General features: G+C 56.4%; 2 protein-coding genes across 6 annotated transcripts; both read left to right on the plus strand.

The window, feature by feature from the left end:
- The first annotated feature begins 303 nt into the window (after window positions 1-303).
- On the plus strand, window positions 304-3,570 carry MRPL52 (mitochondrial ribosomal protein L52). Of its 5 annotated transcripts, none has more exons than XM_004283194.3 (5): window positions 304-391; window positions 494-554; window positions 631-698; window positions 2,970-3,034; window positions 3,401-3,570. In XM_004283194.3, the coding sequence occupies exons 1-5, from the start codon at window positions 364-366 to the stop codon at window positions 3,551-3,553; spliced, it is 375 nt and encodes a 124-aa protein (XP_004283242.1). In that variant the 5' UTR covers window positions 304-363; the 3' UTR covers window positions 3,554-3,570. The 5 variants fall into 5 exon arrangements, with proteins under 5 accessions (XP_004283242.1, XP_033267514.1, XP_012393373.1 ...); XM_033411623.2 differs by having other exon boundaries at window positions 318-391; window positions 497-554; window positions 2,970-3,041; window positions 3,401-3,510; XM_012537919.3 differs by having other exon boundaries at window positions 323-391; window positions 497-554.
- Window positions 3,571-5,479: 1,909 nt separating this feature from the next.
- MMP14 (matrix metallopeptidase 14) lies at window positions 5,480-15,709 on the plus strand. Its single transcript, XM_049706451.1, has 10 exons — window positions 5,480-5,848; window positions 9,796-9,944; window positions 10,200-10,322; window positions 10,675-10,982; window positions 11,524-11,689; window positions 11,995-12,151; window positions 12,316-12,454; window positions 12,585-12,735; window positions 13,214-13,329; window positions 13,699-15,709. Exons 1-10 carry the CDS (start codon window positions 5,744-5,746, stop codon window positions 14,031-14,033), a joined length of 1,749 nt encoding a protein of 582 aa, XP_049562408.1. The 5' UTR covers window positions 5,480-5,743; the 3' UTR covers window positions 14,034-15,709.
- Window positions 15,710-17,394: the final 1,685 nt, after the last annotated feature.

The raw sequence follows: 17,394 nt of genomic DNA on the forward strand, positions 1-17,394 counted from the left end.
AGTGATGCCAGAAGACAGAATGCGGTCACGTGGATGTTACTCAACTGATATAAAAGAATAAATTTCAAAGGACTAGAGACCGCTGCTGGGCAATGGGGGGGGTGGGGGGAAACAGTTCGGAACGGTTTAGTCTGGGCGCAGGCGACTTGTGCACGGTTGTAACCACCACTGAGAATGCATACGCTGAACGACCGTTCTCACCCAAAAATCCCTGGAAGCAGTTTTGTCCCTCTTTTCCGTACGATGAGCCAAGATGGCGCGGCCCTTGATTGAAAACCAGATTCAAGATGGCGACTCCCGGCTTCCCGCGCAGCGTCGGGCGTGGCCACGAGGTCACGCCCACTTCCGGTTCGGCGCTTCAGCATGGCTGCTTTGCGTTTACTGCTGTCTAGTAAGCGGGTGTAGGGTCCGGGGGCTCAGGGGTTCGTGGAGGCAGGCCCGGGACGCCTAGGCTGGCTGCACGGCCTCTTTCCCAACTCTGCCGTTTTCCCAGCAGGTGTCCGGAGGCTGCACTGCGGCGCCGCGGCTCGGGCGGGCAGTCAGTGGCGACTCCAGTGAGTGCCGGTCTGGGGGGAACTGAGGGGCCAGAAGCTGGGCTGAGTCCTCACGGTACTGTTTTTCTCCACCCAGGCAGGGCCTTGCCGCCAACCCCTCCGACTACGGGCCCCTTACGGAGCTCCCAGACTGGTCTTACGCGGGTGAGCGCTGATCTGACAGTTAACTCTACTTCGGAGATTTTCACCCAGAGGGAACGCCCGTGGTCGGAGGGGAGTTGGGGGGAGTGTCAAGGTGCGGGTTGTGTCTGAGCGGACAACGTATTGAACTTTGTATTTGGAGTTGGGGGGAAGAAATCCTATTGTTTATTTTATAAATTAAACTACAAACTACGCCTATGGAAAGTAAAGCTAGACAGGATCTTCTTGGTTTGTGGGGATAAGCAGAAGCTAACTCTGATGTGGGGCATCCCGCGGGAGGGACAAGACTTTATGTGTCTAAGAGGGACGTGGTTTTTTTAAAGTTACGAGGAACCGCCCTTCTGTGTGGTGAGTACATTGTTGAGAATTTGTTACCAAGTGCAGGTAGAGCTCTTTGAGAGGCTGCCTAAACGAGCGTCTCAGAGAGAGGCTTAGAAAGAGCGAGGACAGAGGATGACGGGCTCTCTTCAGAAAAGTTTCTTCCTTTACCTTAAAACAAAACAAAACAAAACGCCCTAGAAAGGAAGAACCTTAGAAAAGTTGAAGCCACTCCCCACTGCCTTGGGACTCCAGTTCACAGGTGGTAAAATTGAGGCCTACGGAAGGAAATTGCTCAGGAGCACACAGCTAGATAGTAGCAAAGCCAGGACTAGAACTGGGCAGAGGCCAGGGCCCCTTCAACAGCACAGCAACCTGAGTATTGGATTCTACAGGAGTATGAACCTTCTTAATCAGATATTTGGTGGCTGAGGAGGATGGTGAAGATTTTTTTCCTACTTGTTATTTACTGTAGGATACCTAGGAGCTCCTTGAAGTAGTATGGAATACTGGGAAGACTCTGGAATCGAATTTCTTTTTAATTTATTTTATTTTTACTTACTTATTTTTGGCTGCGTTGGGTCTTCGCTGCTCCATGCGGGCTTTCTTTAGTTACTGCGAGCAGGGGCTACTCTTCGTTACGGTGCACGGGCTTCTCGTCGTGGTGGCTTCTCTTGTTGGGAGCACGGGCTCTAGGCGCCTGGGCTTCAGTAGTTGTGGCACACGTGCTCAGTAGTTGTGGCTCACAGGCTCTAGAGCGCAGGCTCAGTAGTTGTGACGCACAGGCTTAGTCGCTCCGTGGCATGTGGGATCTTCCCGGACCAGGGATTGGTCCCCCGTCCCCTGCATTGGCAGGCGGATTCTTAACCACTGTGCCACCAGAGAAGCCCATGGAATTGATTCTTAATCCAGGCTACTCTACTTGCTAACTTTGTGGTTAGCAAGTTACTTAATGGTATCTCTCAGTTTCCACAAATGTAAAAGAAGAATACCTATCTCAGATGGTTCTTGGAAGGATAATATGAAACAACCAGTATAAAGCACCTGATATACACAGTATTGGTTCCCTTTCCTGATGAATATTATCTCTTATTTGTCTTGCCTTCAAACTTTTGGACAGAGTTTTCACTGTTTCTTTCTTTCTTTGTAGAAAGTAAGTATCCTTTTAATCTCTGTTATAAACTACTTGAGGTCAGATACTGCATTTTTTCAGCAAGTCAGCAGACATAAGATTTTTATTATGGGCCTACACTATACTACAGTGAAAGTAAGGGATACAGTCCCTAATCCCAAGGAACTTAAAAGTCTAGCTGGAAAACAAAGCATGGACATTTTAAAAATTAAGTAATAATATTTCAGTGCTCTGCCCCTTTCCAGAAGGATTTGAGGTGGCTAAATAAGGCTAAAAACAATCAGTAGTACAATAAATGTCCCCAAACAGAGAGATGAATATTAAATGATGGAGATGCATTTCTTTCAGAAGAGAGAGCTGACAGAGTTGAAGAGGTTAGAGAAGGATTTCTGGGACAAGTACAGCTTGAGGTGGGCCTAAGAATGAGAATTTGGCTGGAAGGAAAGGAAAAGAGGGTGTTTCATTATAGAGTGAGAGGGAACTCAGCAAGGACTCACTGGTAAGTAGAACAGTAATCAGATTGCTTGAGTGGAGGGTTTCTGAAGATAAAACAGGAGATTCAGCATTGCAAAGGACCTCGAATTCTAGGCTAATGAGGGAGGGGTAAGTAAAATAGAGTAGGAACATGCCTAGGAGCTTATTCATGGTGGTTCTGGCATACCTCACCATTGAGGGAAGTGTTCTAGGGGAATTAAGCTACAGTGGGTGTGAAATGGAAAAGAGGAGCTCAAGATTTGTTCTTCCCTCTTTCCTATCACAGCCGCTTTCCCAGGGTCCTGCAGGCCATCTCTAACACTCGCCTTTTCTCTCACTTCTATCTGCAGATGGCCGCCCTGCTCCTCCAATGAAAGGCCAGCTTCGAAGAAAAGCTCAAAGGGAAAAGTTTGCAGTGAGTGGCCAGAGCCCACACAGAGCAAACTGTGTGTAATCGGGGAGAAATGTTAAATTGTAATTTGTCTTTAGTTGGCACCTAAGCTAACACGTATCCCTCACTCCGAGGTTTTATCCGCCAAAGGTTTTAACAGTACCGGGAGAAGGGAGGGTAGAGTGGGTCACTCCTAGGGCAGGAACCAATAGTAGACACCCATTTTGCTGCCTTCCACCTGCTTCCCAGCCCAGGACCTGGTTCCACCCCTTCCCCAGTCAGGGGTGTCATTTTCCAGCTGAAACCTCTGACTTTGATCTGTGAATGAAAGGATATATGGTGCGGAGCTCAAGCCCCAGATGTTATCCATACTTTTCCTGTCTGTTTCAGAGACGAGTTGTACTGCTGTCACAGGAAATGGATGCTGGATTACAGGCATGGCAGCTCAGGCAGCAAGAGAAGTTGCAGGAAGAAGAAAGGAAGCAGCAGAATGCTCTTAAACCCAAAGGGGCTCTACTGCAGAACCCACGACCAAGTCAATAAAAAGCAACTCCTGTCTCCCCCGGCCTGGCTCTGGCTTTCTTTTCTATCACCTAGATGTGTCATCCCAGCCAGAAGAAAGTCTTTATGTTCCCCATGTGTCTTCAGGGCAAAAGAGGATGGACACCAGGAAGAACAGGCTGTAAGATCACTGCCTGGAAGTGTTGGCACAGTGCCCTCACCACAGCTCCATTCCGGTTCAGCAGAATCTTGCCTGGGGGTATTGACCCCCTCTTTTGCAGGCCATAGGACTGGCCCAACTTTGCTGCTCTGCAAACATGAAAAAGAGGGCAACAGTTTCCCTGGCTTTAGCCACACACTAAAGCTTTTAACAGCCCATACAGAGTTCAGGCCTCATGCAGTTACACATTAATAAATGTTTTGATGAAAAAGGCTTTCCAGCTGAGATCCACTTTTTGGCAAGCAACTGGTATCAGTTCTTGTAAACTTCAGATACATGGCCCTAGAGGATACTCCCACTGGGAAGGCTGACACGGGAACAGCAGACTTGGGTGTTGCATGTTCTGCTGAAGAGTGGGATCCTGAGGTTTCTGTGGTTCTGACTGAATTGCAGAGGTTGGTTGGAGAGAGGCCTGTACTTCCCAACCCCCACTTGTGCAGGGGAGCCCTGTGGTGCTCAGCCCCCAAACAGTGACTGTGGAATAGGTACCTAATAGCCACCATATACTTCCCACAGATCTGTTAGCTGCACAGGCCCCAGGGAAACCTTTCATTTTATTGATCATGGCTCCTCCCATGGATTCTGAGGGAAAAAGGACCTTTGCTCCCATTACAATAACTAGCACTGGGCTTTTCTTCCATTCTCCTGCCACAAATAATGTGACAGTTCTTTTATCTCTAGGATTTCTGGAACTTCCTACCTGACATAATTTCTGTCCAGCCTCCTTCCCTTGCTTTCTTTCCCTCCCTTCTTCTCCCCCCCCACCAACCTCCTTCCTCTCTTCGCTGACCAATGCAGTTCCTGGATCTTAGATTTCGCTGATGGTTGGGTTTTCTGTGTCCCACACTTTTCCTGCCTCTGTTGTGTTGCTTTTCCAGATCTAGCCCTCAGCCTCTTATCTGTCTCCCTTTCCCACCATCAGCTCTAGCCTGCCCTCCCCCTTCCCTTCATACCTCCACCTTTTGTTCTCAGAGTCTAGTCAGCCCCTGAAGGAGGAGATTATACTCTTTCAGGGATTATCTCCTTTTCCGGTATAGAGCGGGAACTAAACCCCTGTAGGCCTGACTCCCATTCTCTCTTTTCTGCAGTTTCACCAAACTTGATTTGCCTTTCCCCGCGTTTCATGGCCTTGCACTCCTTTCCTCCCCAGCCAGTTCTAGTTCAAGGGGCAGCAGATTGCAAAGGACAATAAAAAAGGGGGCGCATTTGTCTTTCTCCAGGGACAGGACCCCCAGATCCAGTGTGGTGGTGGGATTTGTCAGTGGGTAGTTGGGTTTCGTTATTGTTGCTTTTTTTTATTATTATTTTTTGTGAGGGTAGCGACAGAGGTGGCTGACAAGAATAAGGGACACAATTTTCAATACAGTTGAGCCACAGGCCCTAGCAGATGACCCCGCACACCGGGTCTCGTGGACACGGAAGATGCCCCCACCATCCCAGGCTCTGAGCTTCCCAATGCTTCCCACAGAGGTGAGGCGAACGGTGGAAGCAGAGGAATCAAGCCACCCAAAATATGCTTAGAAGGAGAAAGTCTCCCACATCCCGTCCCTTGAGTTCCCCCAAGCCCCCCGCTCTCGGCTGTGGCCTCAACCCCTGCAGATGGCAGCCTCCACCACAGAAAGGCAACTTAGGTTTTTTTTTTTTTTACCCTGCTCTTGGCTGTAATTGGATTCAGACTGAAACAACCACGTCCGCACCGGGAAAGGAGGGCATTGGGGCGGGGGCGGAGGGAGCCTGTGGGAGAAGGGAGGGACCAGAGGAGAGAGCGAGAGAGGGCTCGCCATCCAGTTCGCAGACTAAGCAGAAGAAAGATCAAAAAACGGGAAAGCGGGGACGAGCAAACAGGCGCTTTCAAGAACAATCCCCTCATCTCCAGGCGGACAGCGCTCTAGGAATCCAAATTCAGTGCCTACGGAAGACAAAAGGCGCCCCGAGGGAGTGGCGGTGCGACCCCAGGGCTTGGGCCCCTACGCGGAGCCCGCACGGCCCGGCTGCCCGGACGGTCGCGGACCATGTCTCTCGCCCCACGACCCGCCCGCAGTCTGCTGCTCCCCCTGCTCGCGCTCGCCTCCGCGCTCGCCTCCCTCAGCTCTGCCCAAAGCAGCTTCAGCCCCGAAGTAAGTGAGCTCCTCCGGCCCTGCCCGGAGTCGCGCCCGCCGGGGAGGCGAGCCCGGGGGTCTCCGAGGGGACAACCCCCATTCGGAGAGGAGGGCTCTCGGCGTCTCCGCTGCTCCGGCCTGCAGGGTCCCCCTTCCTTTCCTTTCCCTCCTCATCTCCAAACTTCCAAGTCGATCCAACTTTTGCTTCCTCCAACTACCAACCCCCCAACGCGCGCGCGCGCGCCGCCGACTTTCTTTCCCATTCCTTTCCTTGGAAGAACTTTCCTGCCGGGGCCCACTCCCCACCCCTCCCCTGTTCCCCTGGGCTCTGAGCTCAGCTCTGGAACCGGTCAGGAGCCTGATAAATATTTGGACTCCGCTCAGACCCCGCGCTGTCCTGGTTTCTTGTCATGTGCGAGAGTTTGTTGTTTCTTCGACTTTACAGTTCGCAGGCGCTCTCCCGCCCGCGCTCGCCGGCGCTCTGCCGGCCGGGAGGGCTCCGGGGACGGCGCCCCTTGGCCCGGGCCCCCCACGCTGCGGCCGCCGCCTCGCTGGCGCTCCCGGCCCTCCTCGGACGCGTCGGCTGCCAGGTGCGGTCGGGGGTGGCCGGCGGAGCGGGCCCGACCCCCACCCCATCCCCCGCCTTTCCGAGAGGACCCTCTGTGTCCCGGCCCGGAGCCCTGGCGTCGAGGGTCGCGGCGCTGCCGCCCTGGCCCGCGTTTCCGGACACACAAAGGTCTCCTTGTGAGCCGGGGCCTCGGCCGGGCTGCCGCCTCCGCTCCCTGCTCCCCCTTCGGCGCCTTTAGGCTCTTTTTGTTAATTGCTTTTCTGTGTTAATTGCAGGGAGACTGGGGGCGTCGTACGGGGAGCGGGGTGAGGGCCTGGCCCTGGGCTCCCGCGCAGGTCTTGACTGACTCGGTTGCCCCCTACCCATTCCCCGACGCTGGCCCACCGGGCTCGGGAGGAAGCCGCGTGGGAGTTGTCTGAGGAAGTTTTTCCTCTCTCTTTTATTTTGGGGTGAAGGTGGGAGACGAATTTGATCAGCTTCTTATTTTGGGCCATCCCAACCCACTCAGCTCGGCCAGGGCCTGGGTGCGGTCGGGAGGGGCCGGGAAGGGCCCCTGAGCAGGGGGAAGGGATCAGGACTTGGCTTCCTCCCTCCTGGTCCCGGCCCTGGTCCCACCCCGGGAGGAAACATCTCCAGAAAGAACACACTCTCTCTGTCCTGAGACTGACAGGAATAGTGTGGCCCTAGGCATGGAGGTGACCACGGAGAGTGAAAAATCTGCCCAGGGGCTAAGCCTGACAGGGTCCAGGAGGGAGGAGGAGGCATCCTCTTTCCGGGCCTGGAGTCTTCATCAGAGGCCCGAAGGGGAGAGCGCCTAACAAAAGGAGCCCGGGCATCTGGGGGCTTCCCGCTGCCAACTTCGCCTGCCCTGCCTTCCTTCCCTCCCCTGCCCCACTAGGTCCCCTTGGGGAGGGGCGGCAGCCCTGGCTCTGTTTTAAGCGGGTCATGGGCAGTCCCAGTGCCAGAACCATCATTTGCTTCTGGACCATGGAGGGGTGGGAGGCAGAGGGAGGGAGGAGCAGGCCCAGAGGCTGGGATCCAGGGCCTGCAGAAGAGCCAGAGATTCACCCCAACCCCCTCCAGGACTCCTAGGCCGGTGAAGTGGGCCTAGGAGTGGGAGGGGTTCCTTGTCCTTGACTTTCCCCTAGAGGAATACCTTGCACCACTCAGTTTTCAGGACAAAGCCAGCCTACTCAGTTCTCTGACCCTGCAGTGTTGCTCCCTCTCCAGGCAAATCTGGAGGGAGAGCTGGGGTGGCCCAGGCCTCAAACAGCCGGCCTCCTCCCACCACCTCCAGGGTCCTGCACCAGCTCCGGGACAGCCCTCTCCTCTCCTTGGCCAGTCTGGCACTTGGCCCTTCTCCCACTCAGCCGCAGACACAAGAGTCCTCTCTTCTGTGGTTCCGACCTCATAGTCTCCTCTGTGGTTCTTGCTTTGCTCGGAGCCTAGGCCTGGGAGGAGGAGAGGAATGGGGGCACTTCCTTTCCAGGACTTGTGGCTCTCTTGACTCCAGAGAAGTCCCTTTCTTGACCAAGTCTCCACCTTTCTCTACTGCATATGGGGTGGGGGTTGTGGGAATATTTAGACCTATCCACCTTCTTGAAAGACTCATCAGGAAGAGGGATGTATCCCAGAGCTCCCAGATGTGGATTCGCCCTATCTCTCTGCCACCCTCCCTCCTGTCATCCTGCCCTAGGAGCTTTGCCCCCTGAGGGTTGAGGGGGCCTGACCTCAGTCTTCCAGCTCCAGCAGTGGGCTGCTCCCATCCTTTCCCAAAGCTGAAGCAGCTGCTCCCCCACCACAGGTCATAAACCCGGGATGTGACTACCCTACAGGTGAGGCCAGGGGCAAAGGGAGTTTCCTGCATACTTGGGCACAGGCCACAGCAGGCCTCCTGCAGGCACTAGCTGTGGCATCAGTTAGCGCAGGTCAGGGCAAGTTTAGAGCTCCCAGGAAAGCAGCCCCAAACGAGCCTCCTGCTCTGCTCCCCTCTGGTATAACAGAGGTTAAACTTCGCTCCCTGCCTTCTTCCCCTGAGGAGGGGCTCTCAGAGCGGGTGGTGCTAGGGTTGTTCTGGCCAGGCCTGTTGGCTGGGGAAAGGCTGTGTTGTTTACATCTCGGGCCCTAACTCCCATCATCAGCCGTAGGGGATCACTTCCCAGAACCATGTTGCAATTCTTGCCCCTGCCGGCTCAGGTCCCCAGTCAGCTGCTCCTGAATCACCCCCAGCCCCAGTGCAAGAGCACTGCACCACCGTCAAGGCCTGGGCCTCGAGGTGAAGGGCCACGTGGAGAGCCATCCTAATGACCTGGAGTAAGGGATGCAGCGCCACTCTGCACTCCAAGCTCCCGCCCTAGGCAACCTGCAGCCTCCTCTGGACTCCTTAAGAAGGCAAAGCTGGAGCAGGGACCAGAGCCGTCCGAGTAGCATCTCCCCATAGGAGGATATGAGCATGTTCATGTTCCATATAAAACTTGGCTCATTTTACTTTTCAGGCTTTAGGAAAAGACTCCATTTTTCTTACAATAAAGGCTGACTTTTCCCTCAACAGGGCTTTGCAATGTGGGTACCTTTCAATCAAACACCAAAAACCTAACTTTACTTTAAGGCAATATGCCAGCCTTTATATCATGAACAATTTCACATCATACCTAAAATAAACTACAGTCACCAAAATACTAAGTAAAGTACTAACCCTAATCCTGACCACCATCCCAATCTCCCACTCCCTCTACTGAGAACCTTAAATGGGTCTTTAGGTCCCAAGCCCTAGGTCAGATGCTGCTTGGATGGCGACAGTGGCAGGATCCTGACTCTGTGACTGGATCACATCCGCACCACCTCCAAATGCCCCAGCTTCCCCTATCAGCAGCCAGCCAGAGCCCTAGCTCCTTTTCTGCTCTCCTTTCTGAAAAGATCTCCGCTGTGTATACCCCAGAGGCACAGCATGCCTGTCCCAGGAGAGCCTCATGCCAGGCCCCAAAGCGGAGCCCCTCAGCCTCTCCCCTCTCCATCCACCATGGGCACACCCCAGCCTCAGGTGGGACACGCTGTATTTACAAGAACACTGACACAGAGGAGAAAAGCACTAGAAGGAATCTCAGCTCTGAGAAGACGTCCTAGAACTCAACTAAACCACCAGAGCTCCCATCAAAAGAGTTACAGCCAAAGCCCAGCGCTGTGGTTCCCCACCCCTCCAAGAGGATCAGCCATACTAGGACCCGGGCCAGAGTTTGGGTCCAGCCTGGGAGTTCCTCCAGACCCATTGCCAGAGCCAGGCTGGGAGCTCACTGCCCTTTCCACACCAAGCCAAGGGTGCATTCCAGGTGCCGTGAGGAAACAGAGGCTCCCCTCGGGCCAGGTGGGGATGCTCCAAGCCACATCCCTTTCCCTACAGGCCTGGCTGCAGCAGTATGGCTACCTGCCCCCTGGGGACCTGCGTACCCACACACAGCGCTCGCCTCAGTCACTCTCAGCTGCCATCGCTGCCATGCAGAGGTTCTACGGTCTGCGAGTGACAGGCAAGGCTGATGCAGACACCATGAAGTAAGTGCTAGACCCTGGCAGGAATTCTGCCCAGCACCCACCGACACAACACTGAGTACCAGAGAGGCTGCCACCTGAATGCCTGATTCCACCCCCATACCTCATCCCCACAAGCTGATCCGGACCCTCTCCTGTTCTTCCAGACCTCATGACCTTGTCTCTTCCCCACACTGACCCTGGGGCCGGACATTCCCCCTCTCCTCTGAAGACCTTTCTCTTTCATACGCTCTCCTGACCACAATCCTCACACCCCAGGGCCATGAGGCGCCCCCGCTGTGGCGTTCCAGACAAGTTTGGGGCTGAGATCAAGGCCAATGTTCGAAGGAAGCGCTATGCCATCCAGGGCCTCAAATGGCAGCATAACGAGATCACTTTCTGGTGAGTCCAACAGGCAAGTGGCCTTTCTCACATCAGGTCACCCTTCCCTATCAGTGGTGCTTAGAGACCCTGAGGCTCCCTTCCCTACTCACCCCTGTTCCTGAGAAGCATCCTCGGGGGTAGGGAGGAAAATGGCTCTCATCCTGGAGACGGGTGCAGCCGGTAGAAGGTATATCCCAGGGCCAGAAAGCCCTCAGTTCTTGGGACAGAGGCATCGTGAGGCGGCGGGAAGAGCTGGGTCAGACAAAGGTGGCTGGACGGCTCAGTCAGACCTGGGAGAGTACAGGAAAGGAGTTCTGCCCCTTGTTGTCCTAACGCACTCCCATCCTCTCCCCACGTGGCTGGACCTCAGCATCCAGAACTACACCCCCAAGGTGGGGGAGTATGCCACGTTCGAGGCCATCCGCAAGGCGTTTCGTGTGTGGGAGAGTGCCACGCCGCTGCACTTCCGAGAGGTACCCTACGCCTACATCCGTGAGGGCCACGAGAAGCAGGCCGACATCATGATCTTCTTTGCTGAGGGTTTCCACGGCGACAGCACGCCTTTCGATGGCGAGGGTGGCTTCCTGGCCCATGCCTACTTCCCAGGCCCCAACATCGGAGGGGACACCCACTTTGACTCTGCCGAGCCCTGGACTGTCCGGAATGAGGATCTGAATGGTGAGCGAGGTAGCCCGGGGACTCTTATCCCTGGAAGAGTCGAGTCATTTGTATGGGGGTTCTCCAGCTTCCTCCCCAAGCCTCAGACCCCCAAATCTCAGGGCTCTGGGGGACCACAAACATCTCCCGGTCTGCCAATGAAAGCAGGAATCCTGTTTTGAGCTATTTACATCTGGTCCCTTCTCTCGCCCAATAACTGACTTCCCAGTCAAAGACTTCAAAGCATCTGCATCACTCACTTTTCCAGGCAAATGTCATGTCTGGCTCCTGGTAGAAACTGAGGCCCAGATAGGACCTCAGCTTCCCGATCCTTGCTGGGATTTGGATCCGGCCCCAGAACAGTCTCTCGCCTCTACCCAGAGAGTTGCTGGCTGGATTTTGCCTCTTCTGCCAGCTATGAGGCTGGAACTCAGGATCTGGTCACTTTGGGTGGAAAATTTGGCAGGCGGGCTTCGTTGTGAACCTGAAGATTCTGATGGGGAAGCAGGGAGTCTGAGGGAAGAGACCCAGGCTGCCATCATAACCATCCCCATCCCTCCAGGGAATGACATCTTTCTGGTGGCTGTGCACGAGCTGGGCCACGCCCTGGGGCTTGAGCATTCCAATGACCCCTCGGCCATCATGGCACCCTTTTACCAGTGGATGGACACAGAGAACTTCGTGCTGCCCGATGATGACCGCCGGGGCATCCAGCAACTTTACGGCAAGTAATCTACGCCCACATCTGCTCCTTCCTCTCTGCCCCTTATCCTCTCCTGTTCTCCCTGGCCTGTGCATTTTCCCCTCCCTCATGCCCTACAGTCTCCCGCCGGCCCCCCCACCTGACCCTGCCTCCATCTGCTCCCACTTTTAAAAGACCCCACCTTTTCTGTCCTTGCCCAGCTGATTGCTTCAGCCTCCCGCAAAGGCCCAGCCACACCTCTCCAAAGGTGTTATCTGCCCATATGTCTGTCCTTTCCTCCTACTCTGCCACCAAGTCTGAAGTGCCCCTCCTGTTCTCTGCCCCAGGGAGCGAGTCAGGGTTCCCCACCAAGATGCCCCCTCAACCCAGGACCACCTCCAGGCCCTCTGTCCCTGATAAGCCCAAAAACCCCACCTATGGGCCCAACATCTGTGATGGGAACTTTGACACCGTGGCCATGCTCCGAGGGGAGATGTTTGTCTTCAAGGTGAGAGGGAGAAGTGGGTTGGTGTGGGGGACAAAAGGGCTCCATGACCGGGAGGCTGGGTGGAAACAGCAGCAGGAGGACTAAATCCTAAAACTGAGGCAGTGGGAGAGCTCTGGGGACTGAGCTGGAGGACAAAGCTAAAGATGTAATGAACTGCCTCCCAGGAGCGCTGGTTCTGGCGGGTGAGGAAAAACCAGGTGATGGATGGATACCCCATGCCCATCGGCCAATTCTGGCGGGGCCTGCCCGCATCCATCAACACTGCCTACGAGAGGAAGGATGGCAAGTTTGTCTTCTTCAAAGGTAACCGGACATTCTGCCTTAGTCTTTGGGTGTGGGGAGGGTCTCCCTGGAGGAGCACATTCCACCTGACTCCTCCAAAGACCGTAGAGCCCAGGTGGAATCAGATCCTGCCCTCCCCTCTCCTCCCCAGGAGACAAGCACTGGGTGTTTGACGAAGCTTCCCTGGAGCCTGGCTACCCCAAGCACATTAAGGAACTGGGTCGAGGACTGCCTACCGACAAGATCGACGCTGCTCTCTTCTGGATGCCCAACGGAAAGACCTATTTCTTTCGGGGAAACAAGTAAGGCCTCAATCCCTGGGCCCCAGGCCTCCCTCCTCAGACACCACCACCAGGTTCCCTCAATCCTGGAGGAAGACCTACTTTCCCCCTGAAATGTTTCCCTGGAGAAGAAGCTGGCTGAGCCTGTGCTGTTGCCTAGCAACGGGCAGCCTCCAGTGGGTGCTGAGTGAGTGGGGTATGACCGGGTCACCGTTTCAGACCTGCTCATTTGATGCCTCCTGCCCCCAGCCCTGTGCCACCGCTCCAGCTGCCAGGCACTGTCATTAAGGGCCGCTGGTGGCTCCTTGCAGCCTGGGCCCTCCCTCCCACCCCCACCTTCCACCGCTTTCAGCTGCAGGCCCTCATTACTCAAAACCCCTGTCCCCCCGCCCCCATCCACAGACACCCTTTGCTCACCGGCGAATTCAGTCCCGGGTCCCACTCCCCTCGGAGGACGTGCCCAGTGTCCAACCACTTCCCTTCCCTGCCTCTCCCCCAGGTACTACCGTTTCAATGAGGAGCTCAGGGCAGTGGACAGCGAGTACCCCAAAAACATCAAGGTCTGGGAAGGAATCCCTGAGTCTCCCAGAGGGTCATTCATGGGCAGCGATGAAGGTGAGAGGGGCACAGGAGGTGTCTGTGAGGGGAGGACCGGAAGAGGGAGTTAAGAGAGAGCAGGAGGAAAGACGGAGAGGATCGGGTTGAAAATAATGATGAGGAGGACAGGGGAGCCCCTGCCATGTGCCAGGCACTGAGTAAGTGCTTTCCACGCTTCGGACCCCTTAATCCCCACCACTGTCTCAACCTGGTGCTAGAGTTACCTGGTTTGACAGCTGAGGAAACTGATGCTCAGAAAAGCGAAGCGATTACCTCAGCTGGCGCGCACGCTGACTGGATTCTCTCCCGCTCTTCTCTCTTTGCCTCTTCTCCGGACGCTGCCCGCACCTCTCATCTGCAATGCCGCCTTCTTGCTGACCCCTGCAGTCTTCACGTACTTCTACAAGGGGAACAAATACTGGAAATTCAACAACCAGAAGCTGAAGGTCGAGCCTGGCTACCCCAAGTCAGCCCTGCGGGACTGGATGGGCTGCCCGTCGTCGGGGGGCCGGCCGGATGAGGGGACTGAGGAGGAGACGGAGGTGATCATCATCGAGGTGGACGAGGAAGGCAGCGGAGCAGTGAGCGCGGCCGCCGTGGTGCTGCCTGTGCTGCTGCTGCTCCTGGTGCTGGCGGTGGGCCTCGCCGTCTTCTTCTTCCGACGCCACGGGACCCCCAAGCGACTGCTCTATTGCCAGCGCTCCCTGCTGGACAAGGTCTGACCCCCACTGCCGCCCGCCCACTCCTCCCACGAGGACTTTGCCTCTGAAGGCCAGTGGCAGCAGGTGGTGGTGGGTGGGCTGCTCCCGCCGGTCCCGAGCCCCCTCCCCAGCCCCCCCCCACGTCCCTTCTTCTCTGTCCCATGACTGGCCTCTCCCCCACTCCGCGCTGGCATTGCTTCTTCCCTAGATGGGTCCCCCGGAGGCTGAGCAGGGGCCGGCCTCCCAGCCCCTGCCCCTCAGGGGCCCCCGTGGCTTGGTGTGTGTTCAGCCCCATCTGAATGTCCGGGCTCTGCACTTGAAGGCAGGACCCTCAGACCTCGCTGGTAAAGGTCAAATGGGGTCATCTGCTCCTTTTCCATTCCCTGACATACCTTTAACCTCTGAACTCTGACCTCAGGGGTCTCTGGGCACGCTAGCCCCGCGAGCCCCCGGGGGTACCCAATTGGCAGCCTCCCACCACTCTTTCTGGCTGAAAGAAATCTAATCTTGTTGTGAGGGGGAGACCCTGAGAGAGTGAAGGGGTGAGGGCCACTCAGCTACCCTAAGACCTTGGGAGGAAAGCTCAGAGAGGGTCAGTCCTCTCCACCAAGATCCGCCTCTGCCCCACCTGCCCCCGAGAACTTCCACGGAAGGAGCCTGAGCCATTAAGGACTAACCTGGGGCTGCAGAAACCCTTGACAGCCCTACCGTCCCAAACGTTAGCCTCGGATGGGGATGTCAAGGTTGGAAGAGCTGAGACCAGGGGGTGCAGCTACCGGGGTGGGCCCCAGGAGTCCTGGGGGTGAGCCTGGGGCCCACAGAGAAAGAACCTCACTCAAATGCAGGCAGCTGGGGTAGGGACCCAGGGGCAGAGCAGTCAGAGAGGACAGGACAGGACCAAAAGGCAAACCAGGGAGTTGCAGCAGGAGTGGATGGCGGGGGGCCGGGCAGGCCAGGCCGGCAGGGACGCCACAGGGTGGGCTGTGGTAGCCGGGGGAGGGCACGTTTTATTGGAGCTCTCAGGAAGGGCCCGAGAAAGGCACACCTGCTCCCGTTTGGTGCCCTGGCTTCAATCAGACCGCACGGAGGGGAAGGCGAGGAGCCAGAGAGAGGAGGAGAGAGGGCACGCATGGGGGACTGGCGACCCGGGACCTTGATGAGAGCAGCCACCTAGCTAGGGAGCCGAGGATCAGCCTGCCTCCGCCAGCCTCCGGGAAGGGGCGGGCGCCTGGGTGTTTTGTCAGGTTAGCCCCTCGCTTCCCGACGACCCCCCCCAGCCCTTCCTACAGGTGTCCTGCCCTCCCCTCCCCACCCGGCCCACCCATTTGAGGTCTCCTTGGGCCGCCGAAGGTGGTCCTGGTACCCGGAGACCTGGGAGAGTGAGAGACCACGTGGGGGCAGTGAGCGGAGAGGGATGTCAGGGGTGGGAGGAGCGCGGTGAACGGTGCTGGCAGTCCGGCTGAAGTTGTCTTGTTTGGGTTTTTTGTTTTGTTTAATGTATATTTTTATTATAATTATTATATATGAATTCCCTTCAAATCGTTCCTTTTTGTTAACAAGGGGCATGGGGAGGGGTGGGGGTGGGGCAGAGGCGTCCGACCCCAGGAACCTGCAGGGCGGGGCTGGGTCAGTGCCCTCTAAGGACATTTTCGACCTTGTTCAACCTTTCCACAAAGAATAAACAGTGTTTCACGTTCCTCGTGTGGCTGCAGTTTGTGTGCCTGGGACGTGGCTGTGAGGGGAATGGGAAGCAGGAGGGCCGTGCGGTGTTTTCCGTGAGGTGGGGTTTTGGTATTTTTCATACATAACGGAATATGTTTATTCTCGGTGGGCGAAAAGGATCCAGGGCCCAGAGATGGGGAGGAGGGCATATTCCACGGGGGCCGGCGAGTTGTCCGCAGAGCTCAGCCAGCTCCCCTCTCCCAACCTGGCCTACGAGGCTACCTTTGAGGCCCAGGACTGCAAAGCAAGAGGAAGTGGCCAAGGGGAAGCCACTCGGAAAATCTTCCTAAATTGATCTTCCTAAATTGCGTTACCCTGTCGTGTGATCCAGCCGCAGACCCTCCGTTTGCTCAGGCCTCGTGCAGCTGCTGGGGGATTCCCCCACCACAGTCAGCCTCGGGCTTGGGCGGGAAGCGGGGGACAGGCCCTTCTCCCCAGCCCTCAGGATCTCAGCCTCTCCCAGGCCTGGGGCTCCCCTGCAAGGGCAGAAGGAACAGAGGGGAAAGAAAGAGGTTGCCCCGTGGCCAGTTAGGAGCAGCCTATCTCTGGCAAAACAGGGATCTCACCCCAGTTGCCCAGGAGAGGCAGGATGGTCGGGTTGGAAGGGCAGAATGACAGGGCTTTGTTTCCTCTTTCCTTAGAAACTGCTGCCCCAGACAGGGTTCTCAGGCTGTCGACCCACCCTTCCTCCAAACCAGCCTGGAGGGAGCAATCGCTCAGTTGCTGAGTCAGCTCAGCTGAAGGGAGCAGCCCTCTTTCTCCCCTCCTTCCCTTCCTGCCTCAGCCCGGCCCTCGCTCCCTCCCGGCTCCAGCCCAGGCCCCCTCCAAGGCCTGCCTCCAAGAGGCCTGGCCCCGCCTAAGCCAGGCGTTTGATGCAGCTGCTAGTCAGGGCTGGCTGGTGTGATTGCTTTGGCAGAAGGGGTACCCCCCCTTCCTGCCAGCCAGGAACCCTGACCTTATGCCTGGCCTCCTGCGCCTCTCCTGCCCAACAGCTGTTTGGCAGGGCCTGTGTGTCTCACTGGAGTTGGACACCACCTCCCCGCCACCCTCACCGGAGGGGATGGGGACCCTGAGAAGTCAGGGGCATCTGGGGGTGGTAGGGCCCGAGCGTGTGGCAAGGAGCTCAGAGATGAGCTCATGGCCCTTTTGTGTTTTTGTGGCTCACATCTGGAGGCAATTACAGATGTTATCCAGTGGGAGTTCTGCAAAACACAGCTGGAGCCAGTGGAGGAGCGTGGGGAGGGGGGACTGCCAGAGGGAAGAGGAGAGGGAGCCTAGGGCTCTGGCGTCTGGAGTGTGGTTTCCCCATCACGAGGAAATTGTTTGGCCCTGATTCTGGAATCACAAGATTCTCTCTGAAGCCAAGGGAGAGAGATGGGAATGGAGGACCAGAGACAAAGGGGGAAGAGGTGGAAGAGGCTTCACAAGCTGGGAGAATTGCAGGGTGAAGGCTGCAAGGTCCCGTGCTTCTGACATGCCTTGGGTCTGAGGGATCCAGCCCAGTGAGGCTGCCCCGGGGACCCCACCGGGCCCCAGCTGAGTGAACCACCAGGTCAGGCTGGGTGAGGGGAGAGCAGAAGGCCCCGGGAGACCTGCAAATATTGCTTTCACTGGCCCTACCCTGCTTTGTCCATTGGGCCTGACCCAGTTTCTATGGTTC

Source organism: Orcinus orca, chromosome 2 (assembly GCF_937001465.1).
Source record: "Orcinus orca chromosome 2, mOrcOrc1.1, whole genome shotgun sequence".
Lineage (NCBI taxonomy): Eukaryota > Metazoa > Chordata > Mammalia > Artiodactyla > Delphinidae > Orcinus > Orcinus orca.